We start from the raw sequence: 27,005 nt of genomic DNA, 5'->3' as shown, positions 1-27,005 counted from the left end.
TGTGAGCAAGACAAAGGAGCTGATCGTGGACTACAGGAAAATAATGGCCGAACAGGCCCCCATTAACATCGATGGGGCTGTAGTGGAGCGGGTCGAGAGTTTCAAGTTCCTTGGTGTCCACATCACAAACAAACTACCATGGTCCAAACACACCAAGACAGTCATGAAGAGGGCACAACAACAACTTTTCCCCCTCAGGAGACTGAAAAGATTTGGCATGGATCCCCAGATCCTCAAAAAGTTATACAGCTGCACCATCGAGAGCATCCTGACCGGTTGCATCACTGCCTGGTATGGCAACTGCTCGGCATCCGACCGTAAGGCGCTACAGAGGGTAGTGTGTACGGCCCAGTACATCACTGGGGCCAAGCTTCCTGCCATCCAGGACCTATATACTAGGCAGTGTCAGAGGAAGGCCCAAAAAATTGTCAAAGACTCCAGTCACCAAAGTCAGAGACTGTTCTCTCTGCTGCCGCACGGCAAGTGGTACCGGAGCGCCAAGTCTAGATCCAAAAGGCTCCTTAACAGCTTCTACCCCCAAGCCATAAAGACTGTCATGGCCGCCGTTAGTTGTTTTGAAAATTTGAGTTGGGGCCGGGGCTAAAGTCAAAGGGCGAATATGATTGGACCACATGTCAAACGGGCGATAGTGGTTGGATACAATTAGTTGAGACTGTCTTGCATTCCCATTGGTGGCTTTTAGTGGCTTTCCGCTAGTTGGGACTGGCTAGACATCGGATTGGCTGACAGTGTTGTAAGTCATTTCGCTGTTGAGCCAATTGAGACAGAGAAGAATGCGCTCCAAAAGGCGCTATTTATCATTAAGATTAAGTTTACATTTATTTTTTATTTTTACAGGGACAGTGCACATTAATCAACGTTTCACAAGCTACAGACAACATGGAAATTGGCCATTGTTGGGTCAGTGCCACTTGAAACGTTGTTTTTGGACAATCATTTCCTCCTCCAGGTTACATGGACTTCATATTGTACAATTTGTGTTTCCCCTTTTCATAGGCCTAGATTATATGGTTGCAGACAAGGTTGCTTTTATTTATCTGTTTGTCAGTGTCAGCAGTAGCCTATAGGCCTATACTACCCTGCATTTTTTGTAATATAAAAAATAGGATTCTGCTAATGTCTCCAGACATAAAGTCTGTTAGAATTGCATGAAATGTGTTTATAAACACAAAAGGAGAAGAAATTGATATGATATAGCCTATAGCCTAGGCCTACTCTACACGCTCAGCCATGCATTGAACATTGCAGTCTTTTTTGCGAACAGTTATTGAGTTATATTATTAGCCTAAATTATGACTATCCAATATACTCATCACCTTAGGAATAGTAGGCTATCTTACATAAGTCTGCAAATGTGATGATAGATGCATGGAATGCTTTACTATAAAGGTGCATTTTTATGGTGAAAATTAGCTTCCCCAAACTTGAAACTCACATGCCGCCTATGGGAGAGGGACAGAGAGGGAGAGGGAGAGAGAGAGAGACCCGACTCAACTCAAACTAAACTGTCTATTGTACAGCAGAGCGCGTGTCTAACGCCAAACCCCCACAACTAAATAGATAAGAGCATATCATGAGCACACCGCTTACAAAGCAGAGCCGATAGCTCTCCATGCAGAATGGGGCCCATATACAAATATTCCATGTTTTTTCTCTCCCCTTCCCATGATCATTTAGATCAATAATGCAACTGGATTTATATTGTAATTGTTTTTTTTGCAACACCACCCATTCTTGCAGTCTTACCATCTAACCACCAGGGGGTGCTGCAGCACCTCCAGCACCCCTACTTCCCGCGGCTATGGGTCTTGTGCACAAACGCTCTTACAGGGTATCTCATAAAGCCTAGCTTTACATGAGAAGGGAGAGACTCATAAAAAAAGTGGGTTTCCTTACTCCATTCACCATGCAGGTCAGTCGACCTGCACCAATCACTTCATCTAAAATGTCAAAAAAATATATACTTCAGGTATAGGCTTATCATCTGCATCCCCAGAAATAACCCCCTTGACAGGCGCCCTGCTTCAGAAATCCATACACAAAACATTCCCCCAAAAAATATTTTTTAGGCGCAAAGCACGCTTATGGTTTGGGCCCCAAAAGCCACACATGAACATGTACTTCAATCCTTTTGTAGATTAATGTATTACACTCAATGTATCAAATGGAAAAATCCTGAAGGTGCTATTGTGACTAGCGAAGTCTGTCCTTTAATTTTAGTCAGTGACTCAGTTGCCAGACCTCTTCTTCAAAACTTTAAACACTTTAATGGGGAATTTGGCTGCTCTTGGTCTCCAAAAAGGTATTGTAGTAGCAACGGGAAGAGGGCATACGCATGCATATCCTTTCGAGGAAAACAGTCAACTCAGAAATCATTTGTATCTATTTGTAGATTCAGCACTAGAGTCTGGCAAAGCTGTAAAGGGAATTAAAGGCCCTAGTATTTTATCTCGGCTTGAACATTTTGACATAATAGAGGGACCTATCCCTGATTATAAGCACAATTTGCTATTGAGGATTGCCAGAAGCATGACCAGTTTATGGTTAAACAGCTAAAATCATGAGATGTCATGGTATATACTATAGGTAGATCAACTCAACATCTAGATGACATGCTTTTGAATATAAAGCCACCATGCAACGTCTCATGTGTACCACATTCAATCACCCAAAGAACATTTTGGAAGGCACACGAATGGTACATATGGCTCCTGTACTATACTGTTCCACTACTTAAAGGAATCTTGCCAGATCATTACCTAACTCATTGGTTAAAACTTGTTAAGGGAGTATCTCTACTACATGGCAAGAGCATTACCGAAAGTCATATTTCTGAGTCAGAGGTTTTGCTTGAAGATTTTGGTCTTTATGGGGTGGGTAATGTTTCTTTCAACGTGCATCTTCGCCTCCACCTGCCAAGAAGTGTTCACAATTGGGGTCCTCTCTGGACTCATTCCAGTTTTGTTTTCGTGTTGTATAATGCAAATCTGATAGATATGGTCAAGAGCTCTCAAGGAGTTGCTTTGCAAATCCTTAAAACATTTTGGATGCAGAGAACCTTACCAGCCTATGGGCACAAAATACTATATTTTGCAAAGAGAAAGCACAACTTCTGCTCAACCATCGCAAACCCATCTTATTTTGAACCTGTCACGAAAACGCTTGGTAATTGAACTGCAATTCCTGTTTCTATAATTAAATGTAAATGTTTGTTCATGCAAACCACCAAGCTGAAAGTTTATTTTATGTTATTTTTTGTGAATAGATGTGAGATGGTCCAGTAACACTTGACTAAAAAGTCAAAAAGAAGCCACTGTATCTAGCATGGGATATAGAATATGTACATGGAATATGTCATGAGTCTAAAACATAAATGTATAGAATATGAATCTTTTTTTATTTTTATTTTTTTACATTTATGTCAAAAAGAAGCCACTGTATCTATATAGCATGGAATATGAACATGGAATACTATTAGGCTACAGTATGTCATGTGAAGGGACAAGTGAAAGTACTGTACATGTGAAATGGTCTGTTGCAAGAGACAGTCCAGTGACACTTGACAAAAAAGTAGGCTATCTAAAGAAGCCACTGTATCTACCATGGAATATGGAATATGTACATGGAATATGTCATGAGACGGGAACATTCATGTATGGAATATGAATTATTTTGAACTTTTAACTTGAAAAAAAAACATTTAGGCCCACATTTATGTGTGAAATGAAATGCTTATTAATGTGAACCTTGTCAAGTAAATTGCTTGAAATTTGAAATTGTGTGTATTACATTGTTGTGTTATAATATTAACCATCTGGTCACTTTAATATAAAATAATATAATATGCCATTTAGCAGACGCTTTTATCCAAAGCGACTTACAGTCATACATTTTTTTGTGTACGGGTGGTCCCGGGGATCGAAATACATTTGAAATACACACAAATAATCTGAATAAGACCAGGGGTGGTATGTGTATCAAGCCTTTTAGAGTAGGAGTGCTGGTCTAGTAATCTTATTTATTGTGATCTAAAAGGCTAAACTGGTCTTAAATCAGCAGTACTGCTACTTTGAGATGTTTGATATGCCTACATAGGCCCCCCAGCTCTTCACTCTCACAGATGCCAATATTCCCAGTGCCTCCATGATACTCCTCCCCCCCCCCAGGTAAAATTGATCCAAAATCCTCACTCCTACTATAAACGAATCTACGGATTTCTTAGATTCCATCTCAACATAACTTATTTTGTTTCCTTTCTTTTTCACGACTGTAGCCCACTCGTTCTCACTCTCTGTACTCTCTGTACCTCATCTTCATCTGACGCGCCATCAGTTTCGAACAGAACATCCGTTTCCTCCATCTTCCTCCGGGATATGAGTGCATTTGCCTGACAGCTGTACGTGCTATGCGTTGGTGTTTGTGTATTGTAGTACTACGTTTCCCATCAACCACCATTCTTATCTAGTACTCTCAGCTGAGTGATCTGACAGCGACTGACCGCTTCTTCCCCAATCGCTCAGCTGCCTGGGAGAGGCGAAGGGCAAAGGAACCGCAATCATGGAGCAGTTGTAGGGGATAACGGACAAGCCTCTCCTTCCGGAAGAAAGCAAATAAACCACAGCTACATGACCGAAAACGTAATACCCAAAGCGGCAAACGAGAAACACAAGATAATAATGCAGTTCAAATACAGAATAATCGAATAATCTATTCCAACGAAAGGGTTCTCCGCGATCCTTCAAGCCGTCCCGTCCCCACATTGTTCGTCGTAGCATCAGCTGGCGCATCGGACGCGGTTGATCCATCACCATCATCCATAGTATGTCCGTGGAGGAGCAACGCTATTCCGACGCGATGCTGGTGCTAGAGGCCGGACCGGAGTGGCTGCGAGCCGAGATCGAGCGCCTTTCCCGGGAGCTGAGTGAGACTACCCATGAGAAGATCCAGGCGGCGGAGTACGGGCTGGCGGTGCTGGAGGAGAAGCAGCAGCTGAAACAGCAGTATGATGACATGGAGATCGAATACGAGACCGTGCGCCAGGAATTGGACATGCTCAAAGAGGTAGGCATATGTAGTAGTGTTTTACTGGTGTCTATTTACTGCATTAAATGTACACTGCTATAAAATGCCATATATTTTTGCATGAATGATGTAGGCCCTGTGCTTATTTATTATTGGCAGCTGTAGGCCTAGCCTATGATATGTCCTGAAATGTAGTATTTTTTAAAACATTCTATTCTATTCTGATCAGAGCTCCCCATCCCACAAGGTCAACTGTAGGGGGTGAAGAGATGATGATGTATATGTAACCTTGCCATATGCTCTATCAGTGATTTCCCTCCCCTCTATGGGTGCATTAATATTCTTGCCATACTACCTCTTCTCACTAGCTACATGCTTAGTAATATTTTGCCAAGCTGCTGGGGAATTTGCTTTTTCTAATTTAAGGTATTGGGGTTAGAGGCAAATGCATGATGTTTTTTTCTCTTATTTGCATGCCCATACAGTGTTTGCTGTGTATGGTCATTTGCTGTGGGATTTGAAATGTGAATTCGAATACATTGCACCGCTGAAATATTATAGGCGTACTCCAAGAGGATGAAGATGAGTTATCTGACAAATGCTGAAAGTTCTATCATCACTAATGTATTTGAGTAATGGTTATCCACTGACACCCTGCTTATTAAGCGCTTCGAGAGTCTATGAAAAGCGCTATAGAAATGTAATAAATTATTATTATTATTAATTTGTAACTAATTAAAAAGTGGACATTCACTCCATTGCTTTTGATTGATCTTGTTTCATTTCTAATTTACACACACATGAAAGACCTTTGTAATGCTCATTAAGACAGTACTCTTACTAAAGCAGTCTCCCAAACCAGAGGACCTAAATCATCTGGTATTTCCAGTCCGGTTAGAAAAAGAGGCGGGCATGTGGTTTTTGAATTTTGAAAGTACCCGCCTGAAAAAGAGGAAGAATGAGTAACTTATTCATGGAGGAAACTAAACGAGTTATGACCATTCTGGAATGTGAGGAATGCTGACTGTTTGTCAGGGCAGGCAGACAGGATAAAGGACTGTCCTGTGTTTCCAAACGGTGAAAACCCCTTAAATTTCACACACCAGTCCTAGTTCTGTCTTCCCTTTCCTGGCAGAGGTTTCAGCAGCCTTGTGATTTTGATTAGGAGAGAGAGAGCAGGGTAAGAAGTATGTTAGGGAGTCAGAGTGTCAGAGTGAACCGCTGCAGCTGCTGAACAGCTCACGTGTCCCAGAGCAGTTTGGTAGAAAAAGGGGATGTCCTTTTTAGCACTGAGGAGATTTCTGCCCAGAGAGTCACTTCATGGCCTGGATGAGTCGCTTCCTGCAATGTGGAACCCTTCTCTGAGGGTTTCCACTAGTTAGCACAGCCACAAAGTCAGATTCCACAGCCACAGTCAAAATGGGCAACAAACATTCGCTTTTTAGTTTAAGGTTAGGGTTAGGTTTCAAATCACATTTTAAGAAATGGGCGGGGTTTATAACTTTGTGTGTATAGAAGCTAGTGACGACCATCTCTGAGATCTTACATCCCTCTTTCCTCCCACATGACTAGAAAAGACCAATCATTAGTGCTCAGTAGGTCGGGTACCCCATGATGCTGCGCTCCTCCTTGCCTCGCTTAACATGTGCACAGCTCCCTTGGGTCTGTGAATAATGAAGAATGGCGCCGGAGAAGATGGCTGCCGTTTTACAGCCCTCTAACCAATTGTACTATTATGTGTGTTTTTCCGCGTTATTTGTAATTTATTTTGTACATAATGTTTCTGCCATCGTCTCTTATAACCAAAAAGAGCTTCTGGATATCAGGACAGCGATTACTCACCTCGTATTGGACGAAGATCTTTTCTTCAAGAGGCGGCCGCGAAGGATATCCTACAGACACCCGACAAGGCCCAAATCCCCGTCAATCGCATGAGAAAGAGACAGAGATATCGTGGACGTAGGACGGGGTGCCTTGTAAGGATCCGACGGCGAGCGAGTAAACTGCCTCTCCCATCAATCCTATTAGCCAATCTTCAATCATTTGAGAATAAATTGGATGACCTAAGATTATGGTTATCCTACCAACGGGACATTAAAAACTGTAATATCTTATGTTTCACCGAGTCGTGGCTGAACGACGACATGGACAACATACAGCTAGCGGGCTATACGCTACATTGGCAGGATAGAACGGCTGGCTCCGGTAAGACAAGGGGTGGCGGTCTGTGTATATTTGTAAACAACAGCTGGTGCACAAAATCAAATACTAAGGAAGTCTCGAGGTTTTGCTCGCCTGAGGTAGAGTATCTTATGATAAGCTGTAGACCACACTATTTACCAAGAGAGTTTCATCTATATTTTTCATAGCTGTCTATTTACCACCACAAACCAATGCTGGCATTAAGATTGCACTGAATGAGCTGTATAAGGCCATAACTAAACAGGAAAATGCTCATCCAGAGGCAGCGCTCCTAGTGGCCGGGGACTTTAATGCAGGGAAACTTAAATCCGTTCTACCTAATTTCTACCAGCATGTTAAATGTGCAACCAGAGGAAAAAAAACTCTAGACCACCTTTACTCCACACACAGAGGCGCATACAAAGCTCTCCCTCGCCCTCCATTTGGCAAATCTGACCATAACTCTATCCTCCTGATTCCTGCTTATAAGCAAAAACTAAAGCAGGAAGCACCAGTGGTCAGATGACGCAGATGCTAAGCTACAGGACTGTTTTGCTAGCACAGACTGGAACATGTTCCGGGATTCTTCAGATAGCATTGAAGAGTACACCACATCAGTCACTGGCTTCATCAATAAGTGCATCGATGATGTCGTCCCCACAGTGACCGTACGTACATACCCCAACCAGAAGCCATGGATTACAGGAAACATCCGCACTGAGCTAAAGGGTAGAGCTGCCGCTTTCAAGGAGCGGGACTCTAACCCGGACGCTTATAAGAAAGTGAGTCTGTAATACCAACATGTTTCAAGTAGACCACCATAGTCCCCGTGCCCAAGGAGACTAAGATAACCTGCCTAAATTACTACCGACCCGTAGCACTGACGTCTGTAGCCATGAAGTGCTTTGAAAGGCTCACATCAACACCATTATCCCAGAAACCCTAGACCCACTCCAATTTGCATACCGCTCCAACAGATCTACAGATGATGCAATCTCTATTGCACTCCACACTGCCCTTTCCCACCTGGACAAGAGGAACACCTACGTGAGAATGCTATTCATTGACTACAGCTCAGCATTCAACACTATAGTACCCTCAAAGATCATCACTAAGCTAAGGATCCTGGGACTAAACACCTCCCTCTGCAATTGGATCCTGGACTTCCTGACGGGCCGCCCCCAGGTGGTAAGGGTAGGTAACAACACATCTGCCACACTGATCCTCAACACGGGGGCCCCTCAGGGGTGCGTGCTCAGTCCCCTCCTGTACTCCCTGTTCACCCATGACTGCATGGCCAGGCACGACTCCAACACCATCATTACGTTTGCCGACGACACAACAGTGGTAGGCCTGATCACCGACAACAATGAGACAGCCTATAGGGAGGAGGTCAGAGACCTGGCCGTGTGGTGCCAGGATAACAACCTCCAAGACAAAGGAGATGATTGTGGACTACAGGAAAAAAAAGAGGACTGAGCACGCCCCCATTCTCATCGACGGGGCTGTAGTGGAACAGGTTGAGAGCTTCAAGTTCCTTGGTGTCCACATCACCAACAAACTATCATGGTCCAAACACACCAAGACAGTCGTGAAGAGGGCACGACAAAGCCTATTCCCCCTCAGGAGACTGAAAATATTTGGCATGGGTCCTCAGATCCTCAAAGATTCTACAGCTGCACCATCGAGAGCATCCTGACTGGTTGCATCACCGCCTGTTATGGCAACTGCTTGGCCTCCGACCGCAAGGCACTACAGAGGGTAGTGCGTACGGCCCAGTACATCACTGGGGCCAAGCTTCCTGCCATCCAGGACCTCTATACCAGGCGGTGTCAGAGGAAGGCCCTCAAAATTGTAAAAGACTCCAGCCACCCTAGTCATAGACTGTTCTCTCTGCTACCGCACGGCAAGCGGTACCGGAGTGCCAAGTCTAGGTCCAAAATACTTCTCAACAGCTTCTACCCCCAAGCCATAAGACTCCTGAACAGCTAATCATGGCTACCCGGACTATTTGCAATACCCCCCCTCTGTGAATATGTGAGTGGGATGAGGAATGAGACGGAAAGAGAGAGGAGGGAGGCAGAGAAAGAGAGAGAGGTACCCTTGGCTAAACAGACATGACGCAGTAAAAGCTGAAGGCAATGAGCTCATTGTTTCTCTCTATCACCCCTCTCCTCTGTCTTATCTCATTTTTTCTCCCTTTCCCTATTGCATATCTCTGTCTCTCTCTCACCCCCCACCCCTTTCTCCCCCTCTTCCTCTGTGCATAGTGGCTGGGTTTTAGAGAGGTTTTCTTGGGGCTGTCTCAGCAGCCTCTGTTATGTGTTCCCATGCATTCCCCTGGCCAGAATCTCAGAATAACAACATGAAACCCTCTGAATAGAGGAAACAGACTGGAAACAAGCGAGAATGGTAACCATGGCAGTAAAAGAGAGAGAATATAATAAACTGGTTGCTCCAAGATACAGATAGTGGTGCTTTTGTTTTTCTTCTGCTTTCTTTACTATTTTCCAAGACAACAATTGTTTAAAAAAGAAGTCTGAATCATTGCATTTTTGTCTGACTTATGAAGTTAGTGACTTGTTGACTTTGTTACTGACAATGGTGTTATGGACAAATGTCCAATATTCACTGTTTGTTTGAGTGATTCTGGTTTGAAGATCAGTCAGACTTTGTCCATCTGGAAATCAGTTCATTGTTTGACCGGCTGCCATTTGTGGGCCTATTGTGGACATTGAGATTTCCATTGAGTCATGCCTGGACCGAATGCTGTTTTGAAATTGAATTGATACTTTGCCATTTTAGTGACCTACCCTCGATATAGTCTAGCTGAGGAGATGACATCATTGCCATGATAAATGTGTTTCTTCCTCTCCTCTTGGCAGCTTGGTAGATGCATGACACAATGGTTTTATTACTGCTAGTGTTAGATGTATGGTCAAGTCCTGGGTGATACTAGCCTTCTGTCCAACACTACTTTTTTAGTATTAGAAATCCCAGAGTGCAAAGAACCTTGGCGTGACCCTGGATAACACCCTGTTGTTCTCTGCAAACATCAAAGCAGTGACTCGCTCCTGCAGGTTCATGCTCTACAACTTCTGTAGAGTACGACCTTTCCTCACACAGGAAGTGGCGCAGGTCCTAATCCAGGCACTTGTCATCTCCCGTCTAGACTACTGAAACTCTCTGTTGGCTGGGCTCCCCGCTTGTGCCATCAAACCCCTGCACCTTATCCAGAATGCCGCAGCCCACCTGGTGTTGAACCTTCCTAAGTTCTCCCATGTCACCCCGCTGCTCCGCACATTCCACTGGCTTCCAGTCGAAGCTCACATCATCTTCAAGACCACAGTGCTTGCCTACAGAGCAGCAAGGGGAACTGCACCTCCTTACCTTCAGGCTATACTCAAACCCTACATCCCAACCTGAGCACTCCGTTCCGCCACCTCTGGTCTCTTGGCCCTCCCACCCCTACGGGAGGTCAGCTCCCGCTCAGCCCAGTCAAAGCTCTTTTCTGTCCTGATGGAACAAGCTTCCCACTAAAGTCAGGACAGCAGAGTCTCTGCCTATCTTTCGAAAATTCCTGAAACCCTATCTCTTTGAAGAGTATCTTAACTCTCACGATGCCCCCGACGCCCCCCTCCCCACTTCTCTTTTCCCACTAGCACTGACTTTGCTGATAAATACTTTGCTGAGGGAAAATGTACATGATACGATTGCAATGTGTTGTTGTCTCACCTAGCTGTCTTAAGATAAATCCATTAATTGTAAGTCGCTCTGGATAAGTGTCTACTAAATGACTAAAATGAAAAAAAAATGTAAATGTAAGAAATGTCCCATCTATGTAGCCATTAACCCCAATAATAACCAGAGGGCAATGATATCCGGGATTAGTTGTGTTGTCTGGTCTTGTGCCTGTAGGGTTAAATGTTGGCCATAGGTCATTGGTCAGGGTTCATTGCAAAAGGTGACCCTAAAAGGAATTATTTGTTCCCCCTCCCCCTCCTCTGTCTTCCCACTCCCCCATCCGCCCTACGCTTTCTCTCCCAGCCCTCCTCTCCCTCTGTGGTGGTGTGTGGAGGCAGGAAGCTCTGTTATCAGGAAAGAGGATGGTGAAAAAAAACTGATACCTTTCAACTCTGACTTCCTCTAGTTCGCTGTGGGAAAGCAGCTGTGTACCTGGTTAACATGGTCAGAGACAAAAGAGGCCTGTCAGACTGGTGTCTAAAAATACACCTTATCTATATCCGTGGGAAATACGATAATCATTCAAAATGTCTTCATCTTTGATATTATACAGGATGCTTGAATAGAATTATCTGCTGAAACAAACTCTTAGCTAAGATGGCCTCTAGAAGTACAGTGCACTCATGTCATTATAGTACTTCAGTTGTCTGAATTCAAATAGCTCATTTATTTTTGCCTGCCACTGTGTGTTGAGTTAGGGCAGTGCTATTAGTAGCAATTCTGGTTTACTGCTAATCTTAGTTTTCTTTAGCGACTGCAGACGGTCTAGCTGACGTCTACAAACAGAATGTTGGCTGTCAATGTCTCTAGTGGTATTTAAGACCGATGGACTACTGTCTAGTCAGGTAAATGTCATGTTGAATGTCCATTGTCTCTGGAGATAGTTGTGCCTGGTTACTATTTACCCTGCTGAATACCATGTTTGGTTTTCTTTCCTCTCTGGCTGTCCTCTCTGAGGACTTAGACAGGTCGGAATAAAAGACCTGGGAGATTTACACCGTACTGTCTGTCCAACACTGAACCCTGTCCAGATGCCACACACACTCAGCCTGTGTGTACGTCTCTGTGTGTGCACCTAATTAATATTTGTTGTGCGTTAAAATGACAGTTTTCTTTTTACTCATTTGTTCCAATCTGGGTGGAACAAGCGGGTCAGAAATCATCTTTGGCAGTGAGCAAAGTCCAGCTGCACTGGTGTAGGTCTAACCCCGGGGGCAGTCAAGGACAGACCTGCAGAAGAGGACACACACACACGCTAGTCAACACCACTTTGGAGGCAGTATGACTGTGACTGGGTGTGACTGAGGCTGCTGCTCTGCAGATTTTACAGCAGCTACCTGCTGCTGCAGAATGGCATATAATGAAACACCAGAAACCATCCATGAGGCTATTACTATGGATGGATTTGATATAGTACATTCTGAGGATATTTTATGTCTTTCTATAGGTCCATCCACTGAGTCCTTACATGTTATTTCCCTCATGTTTTTTCACGTTTTCTAGTAGCCAGTCTTCTAGGAATCCTCCTGCCCTGCTAATTGCTAGTCGCCCTGACTTACTGCTCCCATACTGCTCTGGCTTTAGATTCCTACTACTGGTATATTGTCATTCATTGCCGATCTCTTTACATTCCATAGGGCTCATAGCTATAACATAAGGTCGTGACCTCTCTGTTTTGCTTTGCTTTGACTCTTGTCACTGTTTGTGAGTGAGTGGACCGGTGGCAAGCTAACTTTCCCCTCCCCAATCTTACACCCACCTCACAGTGGTAGAGGGTGCTTACAGCTTGGTGACTGTTGCTAGCTACCCGTTGATAGCCCATAGAGAGGGGGAGTGGGTGGCAGTCTGAGCTAGCCGCTACGGCTACGCAGGATTAGAGTGTCCATCTGTTGTTCCGTGAGACCTACATCCTGGGTCACTTGGCCCCCAGGCCCTGTGAGGTGTTTTGGGGTGTTTCTCAATAGTTTAAAGTGGATTCCTCTCCTTTCCTTCATCTCCAGTGATCAGATCGTATCAAAACACAACATACATTTCTTTTTTCATAGCGTAGGTTTAAAAGAGGAGGTTTTGTACTTCCTTTAGTCCTATAAAGTGTGGGTGCTATACTCGCCACTCTGTGATGATAAGACTGGACATTACTCGTGGGAATTGGCCTATATGGATAGAAATGTTTCTTACAGAACAAATGTGAAAAGCATATGCACAACAATGGTAGCCATTGAAAGGGAACAGTTTGGAGATAATGGGACAATTATTAGACCAAAGGTGAGTACACAACAGTTCACCTTACACAAGACTGAATCCAAACATTACACTGTTGATTTTATGTGCATTTTACTTTTACTGTGCTTTTCGCAGAATTTGTTGATAACGAAATCTGAAAATACTCTGGATACATTCAGTAACATGATAAAAATAATCTGTGGGGTAGGTGCAACATAGGAAAAGAAAAATTACAAGGCTTTGAGTGAGAGGAGTTTTATGATTTGAAAATGTAAAGTACACATTTGGACTCACCGGTGTTTGACTTGCTTGTATGACGTCAAAGCAGTATTTATTATAATCCTCAATGTCTTACTTTCAAAATACATTGAGTCATCTTAATTTACAGCATATCCCTCACTCAGACATCAAAACATTTGCAAATGTTACACAATTAGCCCAAAACTGAAATGTAGGTTTCCACAACCCCAATCTTAATCATGACTTGTCACGGTCGTTGAGAGACGGGTCAGACCAAGGTGCAGCGTGGTATGCGAACATGTTTATTAAACAAAATAAACATTAAACAAAACAAGAAACAACGTAACGTGAAGTCCTCAGGCTAAACACATACAAGCCTAACACGGAACAAGATCCCACAAACATAGTAGGCAACTGGGCTACCTAAGTATGATCCCCAATCAGAGACAACGAGCGACAGCTGTCTCTGATTGGGAATCACACCCGGCCAAACCTAGAAATACAAAACCTAGATCACAAACATAATTTCCAGCATAGATTCTCACGCCCTGACCAAACCAACTAAAAATAGGCCTCTCAAGGCCAGGGCGTGACAGTACCCCCCCCTCCCCCAAAGGTGCGTACTCCGGCCGCACAAACCTGACTCATTAGGGGAGGGTCCGGGTGGGCTTTCAGCCTCGGAGGCGGATCCGGCTCTAGGCGTGACGACCTCTTCCTCTCTGCCTCCCTGTTGCGCCCCTGGTCTGGTCTGGACCTTGGCGCAATGCTTCCCCTCTCCTTCCTCCCACGATGCACCAAGCCCTGTCTGGACCCTGGTGTGGGAGGCCCCGACCCTGGAGAGGGGCTGACGTCTGGTCCTGAAGTGGAGCCGCTGACCGGAGCTGGACTGGACCCCGGTGGAGCGGACTGCTCTGGCTCCGGAGTGGAGCAGCTGACCGGAGCTGGATCAGACACCGGTGGAGCGGATTGCTCTGGCTCCGGAATGGAACAACCGACCGGAGCCGGATCAGGCACCGGTGGAGCAGGCCGGGCCGGACTGGGGACACGCACCACTGGTCTGGTGCGAGGAGCAGGCACGGGCCATACCGGACTGGGAACACGCACCACTGGCTTGGTGCGAGGTGCAGGCATGGGCCGTACCGGACTGGGAACACGCACCACTGTCTTGGTGCGGGGAGTAGGTACGGGGCATACCGGGCTGGCGACATGCACCACTGGTTTGGTGCGAGGAGCAGGGACAGGCCGTACCGGACTGGGGACACGCACCACAGGTCTGGTGCGAGGAGCAGGGACGGGCCGTACTGGACTGGGAACACGCACCACTGGCTTGGTGCGGGGAGCAGGTACGGGACGTACCGGGCTGGCGACACGCACCACTGGCTTAGTGCGAGGAGCAGGCACTGGGAGCACGCACCACTGCGAGAAGCATGCACGAGGCGTTCCGGACTGGGAACCGGCGCTGGAGGTCTACGACTGTACCAGTCCTTTACTCTCCGCGCCCAATCCTCCTCCAGTGAGGACTCCTCTGGGAGCCCCCACGAGTTAGGGAACAGAAACTCATCGTCGTCGTCATCCTCCGACTCCTCAGTATAAAACTGTTCCCATTCCTGTTCCCATGGTCGTAGGGACTCAAACTGGAAACCCACCGGGTGCAGTGGTCGGGACTCTTCTCTCTCGCTACCCGACCACCCCTTTAGCCCCCCAACATTTTTTTATTGGGGATGCCTCTCGGGCTTCCTCCTCGGCCGAGTCCTTTTGGGTCGCCGTTTCTCCTCTCCTGCCTGGGCTTCCTCCTTCGCCCAGGGTCCTTTACCCGCAAATATCTCCTCCTAAGACCACGTCTTTCCCACCTGTGTCCAGGGTGTTTGCTCCTCCTGGCCACGCTGCTTGGTCCGTTGGTGGTGGGATCTTCTGTCACGGTCGTTGAGAGACGGGTCAGACCAAGGTGCAGCGTGGTATGCGAACATGTTTATTAAACCAAATAAACATTAAACAAAACAGGAAACAACGTAACGTGAAGTCCTCAGGGTAAACACATACAAGCCTAACACGGAACAAGATCCCACAAACATAGTAGGCAACTGGGCTACCAAAGTATGATCCCCAATCAGAGACAATGAGCGACAGCTGTCTCTGATTGGGAATCACACCCGGCCAAACCTAGAAATACAAAACCTAGATCACAAACATAGAATTTCCAGCATAGATTCTCACGCCCTGACCAAACCAACTAAAAACAACAGGCCTCTCAAGGCCAGGGTGTGACATGACTATTACAGGGATGAGTGGTTAGGGGAAACTTCACTGATTGTGGCATATTTGTCTTGTGGTGAAGTTGATGCATGATGTGACATTATCTCAAGCAACTGTTGCTGTTACATGTAGCATCTCTAAAGCACCCAGAATGTCACAAGGTTGACCAGGTGGCCATAAAGATGTCAGCATTCTCTAATTATTATGGGACCAGACAACAGACCCATAGAACATCTCATAGCCTTCTCTTTCCTTCTTTTTCTCTCTGTTTCTCTCCAATGCCAGACCTCTCTGTTAGTCAACACACACACACACACACGCACGCACACACACATACACACTACTGTTGTCATAACAAAGGCCAGTGTTCTCTGGGTTCTTATGGCATTGTGGGGGGTGTCATTCAGTCACACCTCCTCCCTCTCTCCCTCTTTCTCTCGCTCCCTCTCTCTCAAGCAGCTGTGGATTGGGCTGTGGAATTCTCCCTGACAATCGGAGTCCAAGACACTGTTAAGCTTAGTAAAAACTGGGCGCTCTGTCCTTGACTCGCTGGTCTTTGTGTGCCTGAGCCCGGTGGGGTTAACAGGTCTTGGGTGTCACAGACGAAGGGAGAGTTAAACGCTCACAGAACGCAGAGGATAACAAAAGACAGATTGAGAGAGGCGTCCTATTGTGGCCATATTTGAAAGGACTGGTCACTTTTGTCAGTTTTAAATGCCAATTCACTAACGCACATATCGCTATGTCCTTCAACAAAGATGTTTGGTGTGATTTTAAACCCTTCCACTGTGTTTGACCTAGGATCCCTATTGGATGCCTTTTAAAAATAGGAGGAGGATAACACAGTCCCATCTGCTGCCTTATAAGGGAAGAGATGTCATAAAGTTTGATTGTAATCCAACGTTTTGGATTGGGCTCTGGTAGTAGGGAGTGTTGGTCTGGGGTGTTTGCCCCAGTATGGAGCCCTGATGGTGGGGTTGGTCAGGGATGGACAGGGCCTCCCTCCCTGGATCCATCAGACCATGTGTGTTTGATGGGGATGCTTCTCTAAACTATGTCCCTCTCGCCGCCCTCTCCCCGTATTGTTTTAGAGGGTATATTAAACAGGCCCTTTTATCTGTGGCGGCCCTGCGCCGGACACCCTGTTCGCAATTAAGGGGTAATCTTTTCTAAATGGCACTAAATAAAGTCCCAAATCCCCTCCCTTCTGGGCCTAAGAGGATGAATCCCAGCCACTGTGCTCAGGGCTTACAGAGGTCTGGGAGCCAGGCCAGAGCCCAGCGACACTTCACGCTCAGCCCAAGCAAGGGAGGGCCTGTCTGGGTGCTGCTGCCTGACGCTCCCCTGCCCTCCCCTGCCTGGTGCTCTCCTTGCCCTGGTGCCCTGCTAGCCTACTCGACTGTATGTCTGTCTTTCTGTCTCCACCGGGTCTGTCTTGCTTCTCTGGTGTCCCATAGATAAGGCCTAACTGGAATGAAGTTAGACAGAGGATGTGTGGGTCCAATGGGCAGTAGAAGAGAAAGCAATGTCAGCAATGTCTCAACACAACATTCAGAAAGGAGTTCCACTCTAGATTTGTGGAACTTGAGGCAAAGGTTCAAGTCAAGGGAAGCCAACATTCTGTATCTGGTGTAACTACAATCACTTGGACCGAGCTACCATATGGTGCCTTAGACTGTACAAAGACCCGACTGCTGTTAGCCTTGATGACTAAAGGGCTTTTGTTCCTACCCTCAGTGATGAATAAAGGACCAGCAGGCTGTATTAATCACAGATCAAGTGTATGTTTGTCACTGGTTGTTTTAGTCTGAGGTACTGTAGAAGAACTGTGGGTTGTCTGGTGGCTCTACTGAAACAGGAGCTGAGTGAAGCAGAGCACAGGGCCATGGTGGCTGGATTGAAACAGGAGCTGAGTGAAGCAGAGCACAGGGCCAGGGTGGCTGGATTGAAACAATCAATCAATCAAATGTATTTATAAAGCCCTTTTTAAATCAGCAGATGTCACAGAGTGCTTATACAGAAACCCAGCCTAAAACCCCAAAGAGCAAGCAATGCAGATGTAGAAGCACAGTGGCTAGGAAAAACTCCCTAGAAAAGGCAGGAACCTAAGAAGAAACCTAGAGAGGAACCAGGCTCTGAGGGTTGACCAGTCCTCTTCTGGCTGTGCCGGGTGGATATTATGAGAGTACATGGCCATTAAGGCCAGGAGCTGAGTGTTTGTGAAGCAGGGTGGTGGCTGGGTGGTGTGGCAGGGGGAGCAGCTGTGTTTGTTTCTCTTCAGTTATGAGGTTTGGTGTAGGTGGGTCTCTGGTGGGAGGGTTAGTCAAGTGAAGTGTTGCTGTGTGCTTTGGGAGACAGCAGGCATGACATCAGCAAGGGTAAAGGTTTAGAATTTCGGGTGCCTGGTATTATGTCCCTCTCAGATTTCCAGGGTATAGCTGTCTGTTAGATAACTTCTCTGGCCTTTACTGTAGGGCAACACACATGCTGGATGGCATGTGGAGACTGACCGCCCCCTTGCCTAGCTAAGTATATAGTATGCAGGATGATGTCGTCACTGACTGCAGTGGGAGCTTTCTCGCCACGCTCAGATCAGAGATCAAGCAGCTTACCTGTGTCTCGTCAATATCCCTCTCACTGGCCAACTCTCATTGACCGTGTCTCTCAGTCTTAGAAGTTCATGGTTGTGGGGTTTTTGACTCACTTCAGCCAACGTTTCTAAACACATGCCCTGATGAGTCCGCCACTTCTCTGTTGTGGCGGGGCCATGCCCCTCGCCCCCAGGATGCCACCCTAGAGCGGGTTAAATCCCAGACTCCCATCTGGACTCTCTAGTGCAGTATGGACCCCAGATTACAGCTTTGGGCCATATTAGCTGTATTTAGCTTTCGGAGGGTATTAGATTGAGGATAACGGCAATTTGGGGTTTTCCTCACCCACCCGGAGTACCCCTGGGATTCAGGAGGGCATAAAGAAACAAAGTCTGTGTGATCTGATTGACTGTTTGGGTGTGTGTGTGTGTGGAATAGTGATTACTTCTTCAAACATTATATTGAGGCAGCTCTGAATTATTTAATCCAGTCACAGTGCATTGAGAGTAGCATTACGGTGGCCCAGCAGGGTCATTCTTCCACTAGTGTAATCCTGTCAGTGGAGCACTATGGCCAAATCAGGCTATAAGTAGAGGATGAGGTCATCATGGCGGGCCTGAGATCCTCTGTCACGATGTTAGGGTTTAAACAGAAGAGCTCTGGTCTCTGTGTGTACAGCTGACATTCTCCTGCCTCCTCCACTCATCGCCTTCATAAATCCCTCAACACAAAGAACCCAATGTGTGTGAATGGGCCGTCTGAGACCGTGTGTGTGTGTGCGTGTGTGTGTATGTTACAGAGTTGGTGCTGTAAACTGACACAGGGGGGCCTCTCATTCCTCTCCTTCCCCACTTCTCCCCCCCTCTTCTCCCCCCTCTCCTGTCCTCCTCCTCATCCTGTTGTTCTTTATCTCTCTGTCATCACATTCTGTCTGTTCCTCAACTAGCTGATTAGGCTAGACGTTTTGTCTTCACCACAGAATGTACTCTTCAGCACATTTATTTTAATCTAACTTGTGTCTCTTAATTGTCTCTTTCAAATGTGTCCTATATCAATGATTGTGCTGATGATTATTATTACACATTCTGAGAGAGAAAGGCTTGTTAGTCCCATGATTTTCACTGGTGTTCGGCTAGACACTGGGAACTTTCACTGGTGTTCGGCTAGACACTGGGTACTTTCACTGGTGTTCAGCTAGACACTGGGTACTTTCACTGGTGTTCAGCTAGACACTGGGTACTTTCACTGGTGTTCAGCTAGACACTGGGTACTTTCACTGGTGTTCAGCTAGACACTGGGTACTTTCACTGGTGTTCGGCTAGACACTGGGTACTTTCACTGGTGTTCAGCTAGACACTGGGTACTTTCACTGGTGTTCAGCTAGACACTGGGTACTTTCACTGGTGTTCAGCTAGACACTGGGTACTTTCACTGGTGTTCAGCTAGACACTGGGTACTTTCACTGGTGTTCGGCTAGACACTGGGTACTTTCACTGGTGTTCAGCTAGACACTGGGTACTTTCACTGGTGTTCGGCTAGACACTGGGAACTTTCACTGGTGTTCGGCTAGACACTGGGAACTTTCACTGGTGTTCGGCTAGACACTGGGTACTTTCACTGGTGTTCAGCTAGACACTGGGTACTTTCACTGGTGTTCGGCTAGATACTGGGTACTTTCACTGGTGTTCAGCTAGACACTGGGTACTTTCACTGGTGTTCGGCTAGACACTGGGTACTTTCACTAGTGTTCAGCTTAGATTCACTTACCCATACATACTATTTGTACTTCCACCGACCCTCACCTGGTTATGTAGTGTTTCTGGAGATAGGCTCTCTGTTCTCCGCCTGGTCAAGATTAAATGCCTGTCAGTGTCAGGGTGGTTATGTGATACTGTTTCTGCAAGTATACTGTATGTTAAATAAATGGATCAGATGTGGTGTGTACGTGTGTGTGTGTTTACTTGACTCCCGCCTGCACAGTTCCTTTTATGAAAGTGTGTGGATTAACTCTATCATCGGATCCCCATCAAACCCTGTTTATGCTTTCTGTCTTGCCAAGTGCTCCAGGCGACCTGAGATACAGTAGTTTAGTTTACACCCACACACCCCTAACAGATACAGGGAAACAGATAACCTTACCACCCTACCCCACTCCTCCCCATTTGTTGTGAGCAACACTATACCTTCCCTCTCCCCATTTTGTGATTTAAGACCTACAGTGCCGTCGGAAAGTATTCAGACCCCTTTACTTTTTCCACATTTTGATACGTTACAGCCTTATTCTAAAATTGATTACATTGATTAAATTCTGTTTTTGCTTTGTCATTATGGGGTATTGTGTGTAGATTGCTGAGGATTCTTTAATTTTTTTGAATAAGGCTGTAACATAACAAAATGTGGAAAAAGTCAAGGGGTCTGAATACTTTCCGAAGGCACTGTATATCTTTAACAAATGACTTAGGATCATGTCTCTGCTTCTGCCCCCAGCCCTCCTCAGAGGTTAAGGGAAGAAAGATAAGGCCAAACGTCAAGGGCATCTCTAGATGCGTCAAGTCATCTCAACCCTGCTTGGCTTCCTCACTCCTAACCCCTGCCGTCTTGACTCTGACTCCCAGGCCATCCGCTCTCCCTCAGCTAGCTCCCTGCTGCTCCTCACAGATCCTTCCCTCTATTGAATTACAGTCCAGCCATGCATCCTGTTTACCTCAACACAGCCCTAGCTGGTTAATAATAGGAGTCCGGAAGCAGCTGAAATATGGCTCTATGGACCAGACCAGACGTCTTTGAGAGAATAGGAGGTACAGAGCAGAGGCATAGAGTTCATTAAAATCCCTGTCCACCCCCCTTTATGTTTTGAAGACTGAAGATGGTAGCCTGGCTATCCATACACATTGCTCCGGCCAAACGTCACACCCACAAAAGTTTATTCTCCACAATGAATGTATAGCGATAGATAGAGCAGAGGAATTCAATACAGTATGAGTCATCAGGCAATGTGCTTGTTTCCTCTCAGTGGGGTGTTTACATACACAGTTGACATGCACTGTTTCCTGTTCTGACTATTGCCAAGGAAACGGAGGATACCTACCCCTCTGAGCTGATGCTGTGATGTGGTCCTTAACCAGCATCTACTAATATCTTCTAATCTAACAAACATGTACACACGCTCTAGTATGTGGGTGTGTGAATGTGCTACTGACCTGGCCATTACACACGTGCACAGTGCTGTATGGGAGAGGGGATCCGCCTCCCCTCCTGAGCCTCTCCCCCAGGAGAACACCCTCGGGGCATATAGGGGGCGAATTGGCCCTGAGGGTGTATAAGAGATCCCCTTGGGGTATGGGAGGTGCCCAAAAACAAAAGAGGGGCACAAGGGGAGGGGGTATTATTAGCATAATTCAGAGCGCAGGAATAATGATGTCGATTTGGATCCCTTCTCACTCCCCGAATATCTCCCCCTTTCTCCCCCAGTATCCCCATTTCCCTCCCCCTTTCTCCCCCAGTATCTCTCCCCCAGTATCCCCCTTTCTCCCCCAGTATCCCCCTTTCTCCACCTGGGTGGGTGTGGAGCTTGGGTGGATGTGGAGCCTGGGTGGGGGTGGAGGCTGGGTGGGTGTGGAAGAGAGCGGACCATAGTCAGGGAAACCCCACTGGAACACTGCTATATGTGCTATTGTATGTCAGACATGTAGGAGGGGAGGCAGGGGAGGCAGGGAGGGATGGTGCTAGAAAATGGGTGAAGCAGGAGGGGTGGATCAAGACCGATCACAAAGGACTTGTAGGCCGTGAGGTGGGGGGTGGGGGGATTGTGTGTGTTTTGGAAAGGAGGGTAGGTATGGGGAGATTGTAATTGGATGTGTGCCAGTCTCTCAAGGGTCCTTGAGAACTGGGACTAAGAGATGGAGAGATGGAGAGAGGGAGAGGGGGGTGGAGCTGGCAGGGCCTGTGACAGGCTTTCCTGTGGGAACCAGCCTGCTCTCTTTTAGGTGTGAATAGAGGAGAGCAAAACCCTGCTCGATCCCACCAGCAGTCTTCCTAATGAGTTTAAAGATCCACGACTCAAAGGGGAAGTGCTTAACCATTGTTAGGCTGTGTTAGGAGGATTTGTGACCTGCATTTGCACTGTATTTCACTGCATTGTGTATGTTAGAGTTAGAGCATATTAATGGAGGGAGACTAATGCTGAGATATCCATCGTTTGACAGAAAGTCAATGCAGTTCTTGGAAGTGAACGTCTATGCATTTCGCTTGGACTAATTTCTCTCTTAAAGGACAAATAGTGTGCATATGAATCCCAGCCATTTGTCATTGTAATGCAGAATGGTTAATGCATGTAACATTGTGTCTGTCTGTATGACGGAGTGGGTCTCACATGGCAGCGCTGTACCCTCCTGACTTGAGATTTAACCCCACTGGGAGAGGGGGCAGTAGTGACATACACACACACACACACACATACGTGACACACACCCAGAGATCAATTACTGCTAGTGGGAAAAGGGTCATTATTCTCTGTCTGTGGTAGGGGGGCTAGCCAAGAGACTGGGTTGGTTGGAGTGGGTGGGTTAGCAGATAGGAATTGGGGTGGATGGGTGTGGAATAGAGGGTGAGGTGTGGATGGGTGTGGAATAGAGGGTGAGGTGTGGATGGGTGTGGAATAGAGGGTGAGGGGTGGATGGGTGTGGAATAGAGGGTGAGGTGTGGATGGGTGTGGAATAGAGGGTGAGGGGTGGATGGGTGTGGAATAGAGGGTGAGGGGTGGATGGGTGTGGAATAGAGGGTGAGGGGTTTGGGCCGTAAGGGGGCAGAGAGAGGGAAGGAAGGGATTTGCAATGAGGGATAAATCGGGTGAGTGAATAAATGAGTTAGGTGGTGGGGATGCACAGCAAGAGGCAAATCTGGTATATCGTTTGCCCCTCCCTCCCTCCCTCCCTCCCTCCCTCCCTCCCTCCCTCCCTTCCTTCCTTCCTCCCTAACCCTCACCCCACCCCCCTCCTCGCCTCCTAATTGATTAGACATGTCTGAGTAGTGATATATGGGGCTGTGATGATGAAGTAGAGTGTATTAAGGTCTTGTATACAGTATTCATCTAATGTAAGATAATGAAAATTAAATGACAGCTGGCTTTATGAACTCTGGATTGATATTAAAATGAGCTCTGTTAAGTACCAGCTCAATTCCCCCACTCCACAAGCCTGTGTGTGTGTGCTGGCACACGTGCGTGCATGTGTGTCTTGGCTGAAAACAGGAAGTGGGTCAGCTGGGGAAGTCATCTGTTGGTCTGAGTCTGTCCCCAGTGACATTACGAAGAATGAGTCTGAGGGGAATGGAGAGGTTATACACCGAGGAGAGTTAATTCACTTCATCGGTGTAGAACTGTAAATCATGTCACAGAGTATGGGCCCAGCCTGTCAGAGAAACAGCTCTCACTCTGTTTAGTGGCGGGGAGACCAACTGACACGCAGCCTGGCACCAGATAAGGCTGTCTTTGCATTGCAAATCACAGAGAGCTTAAGTCCTGAATAAGCCTGCACTGCACTGAGCGTCTCTGATATGAGTAATGATATCAACACCAGAGACAGGCACTGATAGGTGCACCTGATGTATGGTCCATATTGGACCTTTAGAATCAGTGCCCTCCCTTGAGAGAGTTCCCTTTCCTCATGGTCAATAGTAGATTTAGCAGCCAAACAATAGACTGCATAAATAACCTCTAGAGGACAGGCCCCTACAGCTGCTTGCCTTATTTTCTATAGACTGCTGCATTTAAACATCCTCTAATATATATTATACAGATGGTTCCTTACTATTCAATAGACTGGATTAAAACCACTACTAGAAAAAAACATGCCCCTCCTTCACTATTCAATAGACTGGATGTATTGCTAGTTTAACCTGCCCGTTCCATAATTTTCTGTTGAGACCGAAGGCAAATAAGCAGAGAAAATAGCTTGGAGAAATGTGCCTTCCCTCCTTTGTATTGCGAAACAGCACCCTGGCAGAATAACTGCTTTTTCTCTGGGAAGGAGAAATAACACAAGTGTTTTGCTGTACCCTAGACTTTTAACCTCCAGTGTTCTTCCTATGTAAATAAACCACTAACTCAGTTCAGGTCGAACCCGCTCAGAAAACTACCCTACCTCCTCAACTCACATATTTATGTTATTTTATATAAATGTTGAATATGGAACATGGTTTATTTATGGCAAGTGTACATTTCACTCAACTCTGGCCTGGGATGATAATTGCTATACTACAGTGCCTTGCAAAAGTATTCATCCCCCTTGGCGTTTTTCCTATTTTGTTGCATTACAACCTGTAATTTAAATGGATTTTTATTTGGATTTCATGTAATGGACATACACAAAATAGTCCAAATTGGTGAAGTGAAATGAAAAAAATTACTTGTTTCAAAAAATTATACAAAATAAATAACGGAAAAGTGGTGCGTGCATATGTATTCACCCCCTTTGCTATGAAGCCCCTAAATAAGATCTGGTGCAACCAATTACCTTCAGAAGTCACATAATTAGTTAAATAAAGTTAACCTCTGTGCAATCTAAGTGTCACGTGATCTGTCACATGATCTCAGTATATATATACACCTGTTCTGAAAGGCCCCAGAGTCTGCAACACCACTAAGCAAGGGGCACCACCAAGCAAGCGGCACCATGAAGACCAAGGAGCTCTCCAAACAGGTCAGGGAGAAAGTTGTGGAGAAGTACAGATCAGGGTTGGGTTATAAAAAAATATCAGAAACTTTGAACATCCCACGGAGCACCATTAAATCCATTATTAAAAAGTGGAAAGAATATGGCACCACAACAAACCTGCCAAGAGAGGGCCACACACCAAAACTCACGGACCAGGCAAGGAGGGCATTAATCAGAGAGGCAACAAAGAGACCAAAGATAACCCTGAAGGAGCTGCAAAGCTCCACAGTGGAGATTGGAGTATCTGTCCATAGAACCACTTTAAGCCATACACTCCACAGAGCTGGGCTTTACGGAAGAGCGGCCATAAAAAAGCCATTGCTTAAAGAAAAAAAGAAGCAAACACGTTTGGTGTTCGCCAAAAGGAATGTGGGAGACTCCCCAAACATATGGAAGAAGGTACTCTGGTCAGATGAGACTAAAATTGAGCTTTTTGGCCATCAAGGAAAACGCTATGTCTGGCGCAAACCCAACACCTCTCATCACCCAGAGAACACCATCCCCACATTGAAGCATGGTGGTGGCAGGGACTGGGAAACTATTTGAAGAATCTCAAATCTCAAATATATTTTGATTTGTTTAACACTGTTTTTCATTTCATAGTTTTGATGTCTTCACTATTATTCTACAATGTAAAAAATAGTGAAAATAAAGAAAAACCCTTGAATGATTAGGTGTGTCCAAACTTTTGACTGGTAGTGTATATATATAATATTCTACTGTAGGTAGTGCTAGTCGGCTGTACCTGTGCCAAAACTCTGGTATTTTTCATCCTATAGCTTGTTCTCCATCTTCTTTTTAAATAGTGAGCCAACATGTTTTCAGCACTTTTATTTCCCTGACTGATCAAAACTTGTTTTCTCATGGCTCTCTCTTTTCTCTCTGCAGCAGACATATGGTGAGCAATATGTTTTGAACATCAAATCGCAATAAAATTGCAGTATCGTATTGATAAGAATCGCAATACTTATCGTATTGGCACTTAACTATTGTGATAATATCGTATCGTGAAGTCCCTGGCAATTCCCAGCACTACTCTGGAGGTGTGTATCCTCCCAGGCCTACATTAGTAGTTGTTTTCAGGGGTTGCATTTTAGATGTCTCAGGTTCAAGCCCTCAGGTCTTCTGGCAGTTTAGTCTCATGCTGAGCAGAGGAAAACCCAAAAACACTCTGATGATCCCCAGCCAAATAAAACCTAATTCTGCTATTTGTCTGTGAGTGTCAATGCTTTAGTGTGTGTTTGCCAGTTGTGTCTAACCTCTCACACACTGCTCCCTAGGTTCTTTGGTGTAGTTTTCCTTTCCATCACGGTATGTTTCAAAACTCCAGCAGTTATGAGAACTCTGAACACTGTCTGGAGGAGGAGCGAGCCCCAACATGGAGCACCAGGTGCTGCAGTACACCTGACTGCAGGGCAAATAGGACAAATTAAAATGCGCCTGTGTCTGTGTGTGTGTTTGTCTGTGTGTGTGTGTGCGCGTGCATGCTTGAATAATAGCCCAATGGCTCTTTTCAGTGCAGAGAATCAATGTGGCTTTCTGCCAGACAATAGCTAATGTCTTTGCCTCCGTTTATCAAATTTTCTCCCTCTCTTCTTCACTCTCTCTCCTTCACTCTCTCTCCTTCACTCTCTCTCCCTCACTCTCTCTCCTTCACTCTCTCTCCTTCACTCTCTCTCCTTCACTCTCTCCTTCACTCTCTCTCCTTCACTCTCTCTCCTTCACTCTCTCCCTTCCCTCTAGCCCCACCTTTTTCTTTCCTTTCTTTGTTGTCCCCCTTGCTTCTCTGTTCCTTTCCTCCCTCTCTCTCCCTGTTCCCCTCTCGCTCTTGGAAATGATGATTCTCTCATTCTGAAATAGGTCCATACAATGAAGGACCGCGTCGTTAATCAGATCATCATCGTTTATCTCCTGATAGATGGCTCATGTCTGGATCTGCTGAGGGTTAGAGGGAAAATATGTTACTTGGTTTCTATCTGTAGAATTGCATGTACTTTAGAACAGGCCCAGTTGTCGC

The 27,005-nt window shown here is 46.0% G+C and overlaps 1 protein-coding gene across 1 annotated transcript in view; it reads left to right on the top strand.

Moving 5' to 3' along the window:
• The first annotated feature begins 4,553 nt into the window (after positions 1-4,553).
• The window catches only part of LOC311149754 (protein bicaudal D homolog 2-like), a 73,806-nt gene continuing 51,354 nt past the window's right edge, over positions 4,554-27,005 (top strand). Inside the window, exon 1 of the mRNA XM_084186971.1 lies at positions 4,554-5,082. Within this exon, the coding sequence (XP_084043097.1) occupies positions 4,843-5,082 (240 nt within the window). The 5' untranslated portion in view covers positions 4,554-4,842. The remainder of the gene's footprint in view (positions 5,083-27,005) is intronic.

Source organism: Coregonus lavaretus (genome assembly GCF_964263955.1).
Source record: "Coregonus lavaretus genome assembly, chromosome: 22".
In the NCBI taxonomy this organism is placed as follows: Eukaryota; Metazoa; Chordata; class Actinopteri; order Salmoniformes; family Salmonidae; genus Coregonus; species Coregonus lavaretus.
The sequence above is the reverse complement of the archived record's forward strand: the minus strand, read 5'-3'. Positions and strand labels throughout refer to the sequence as shown.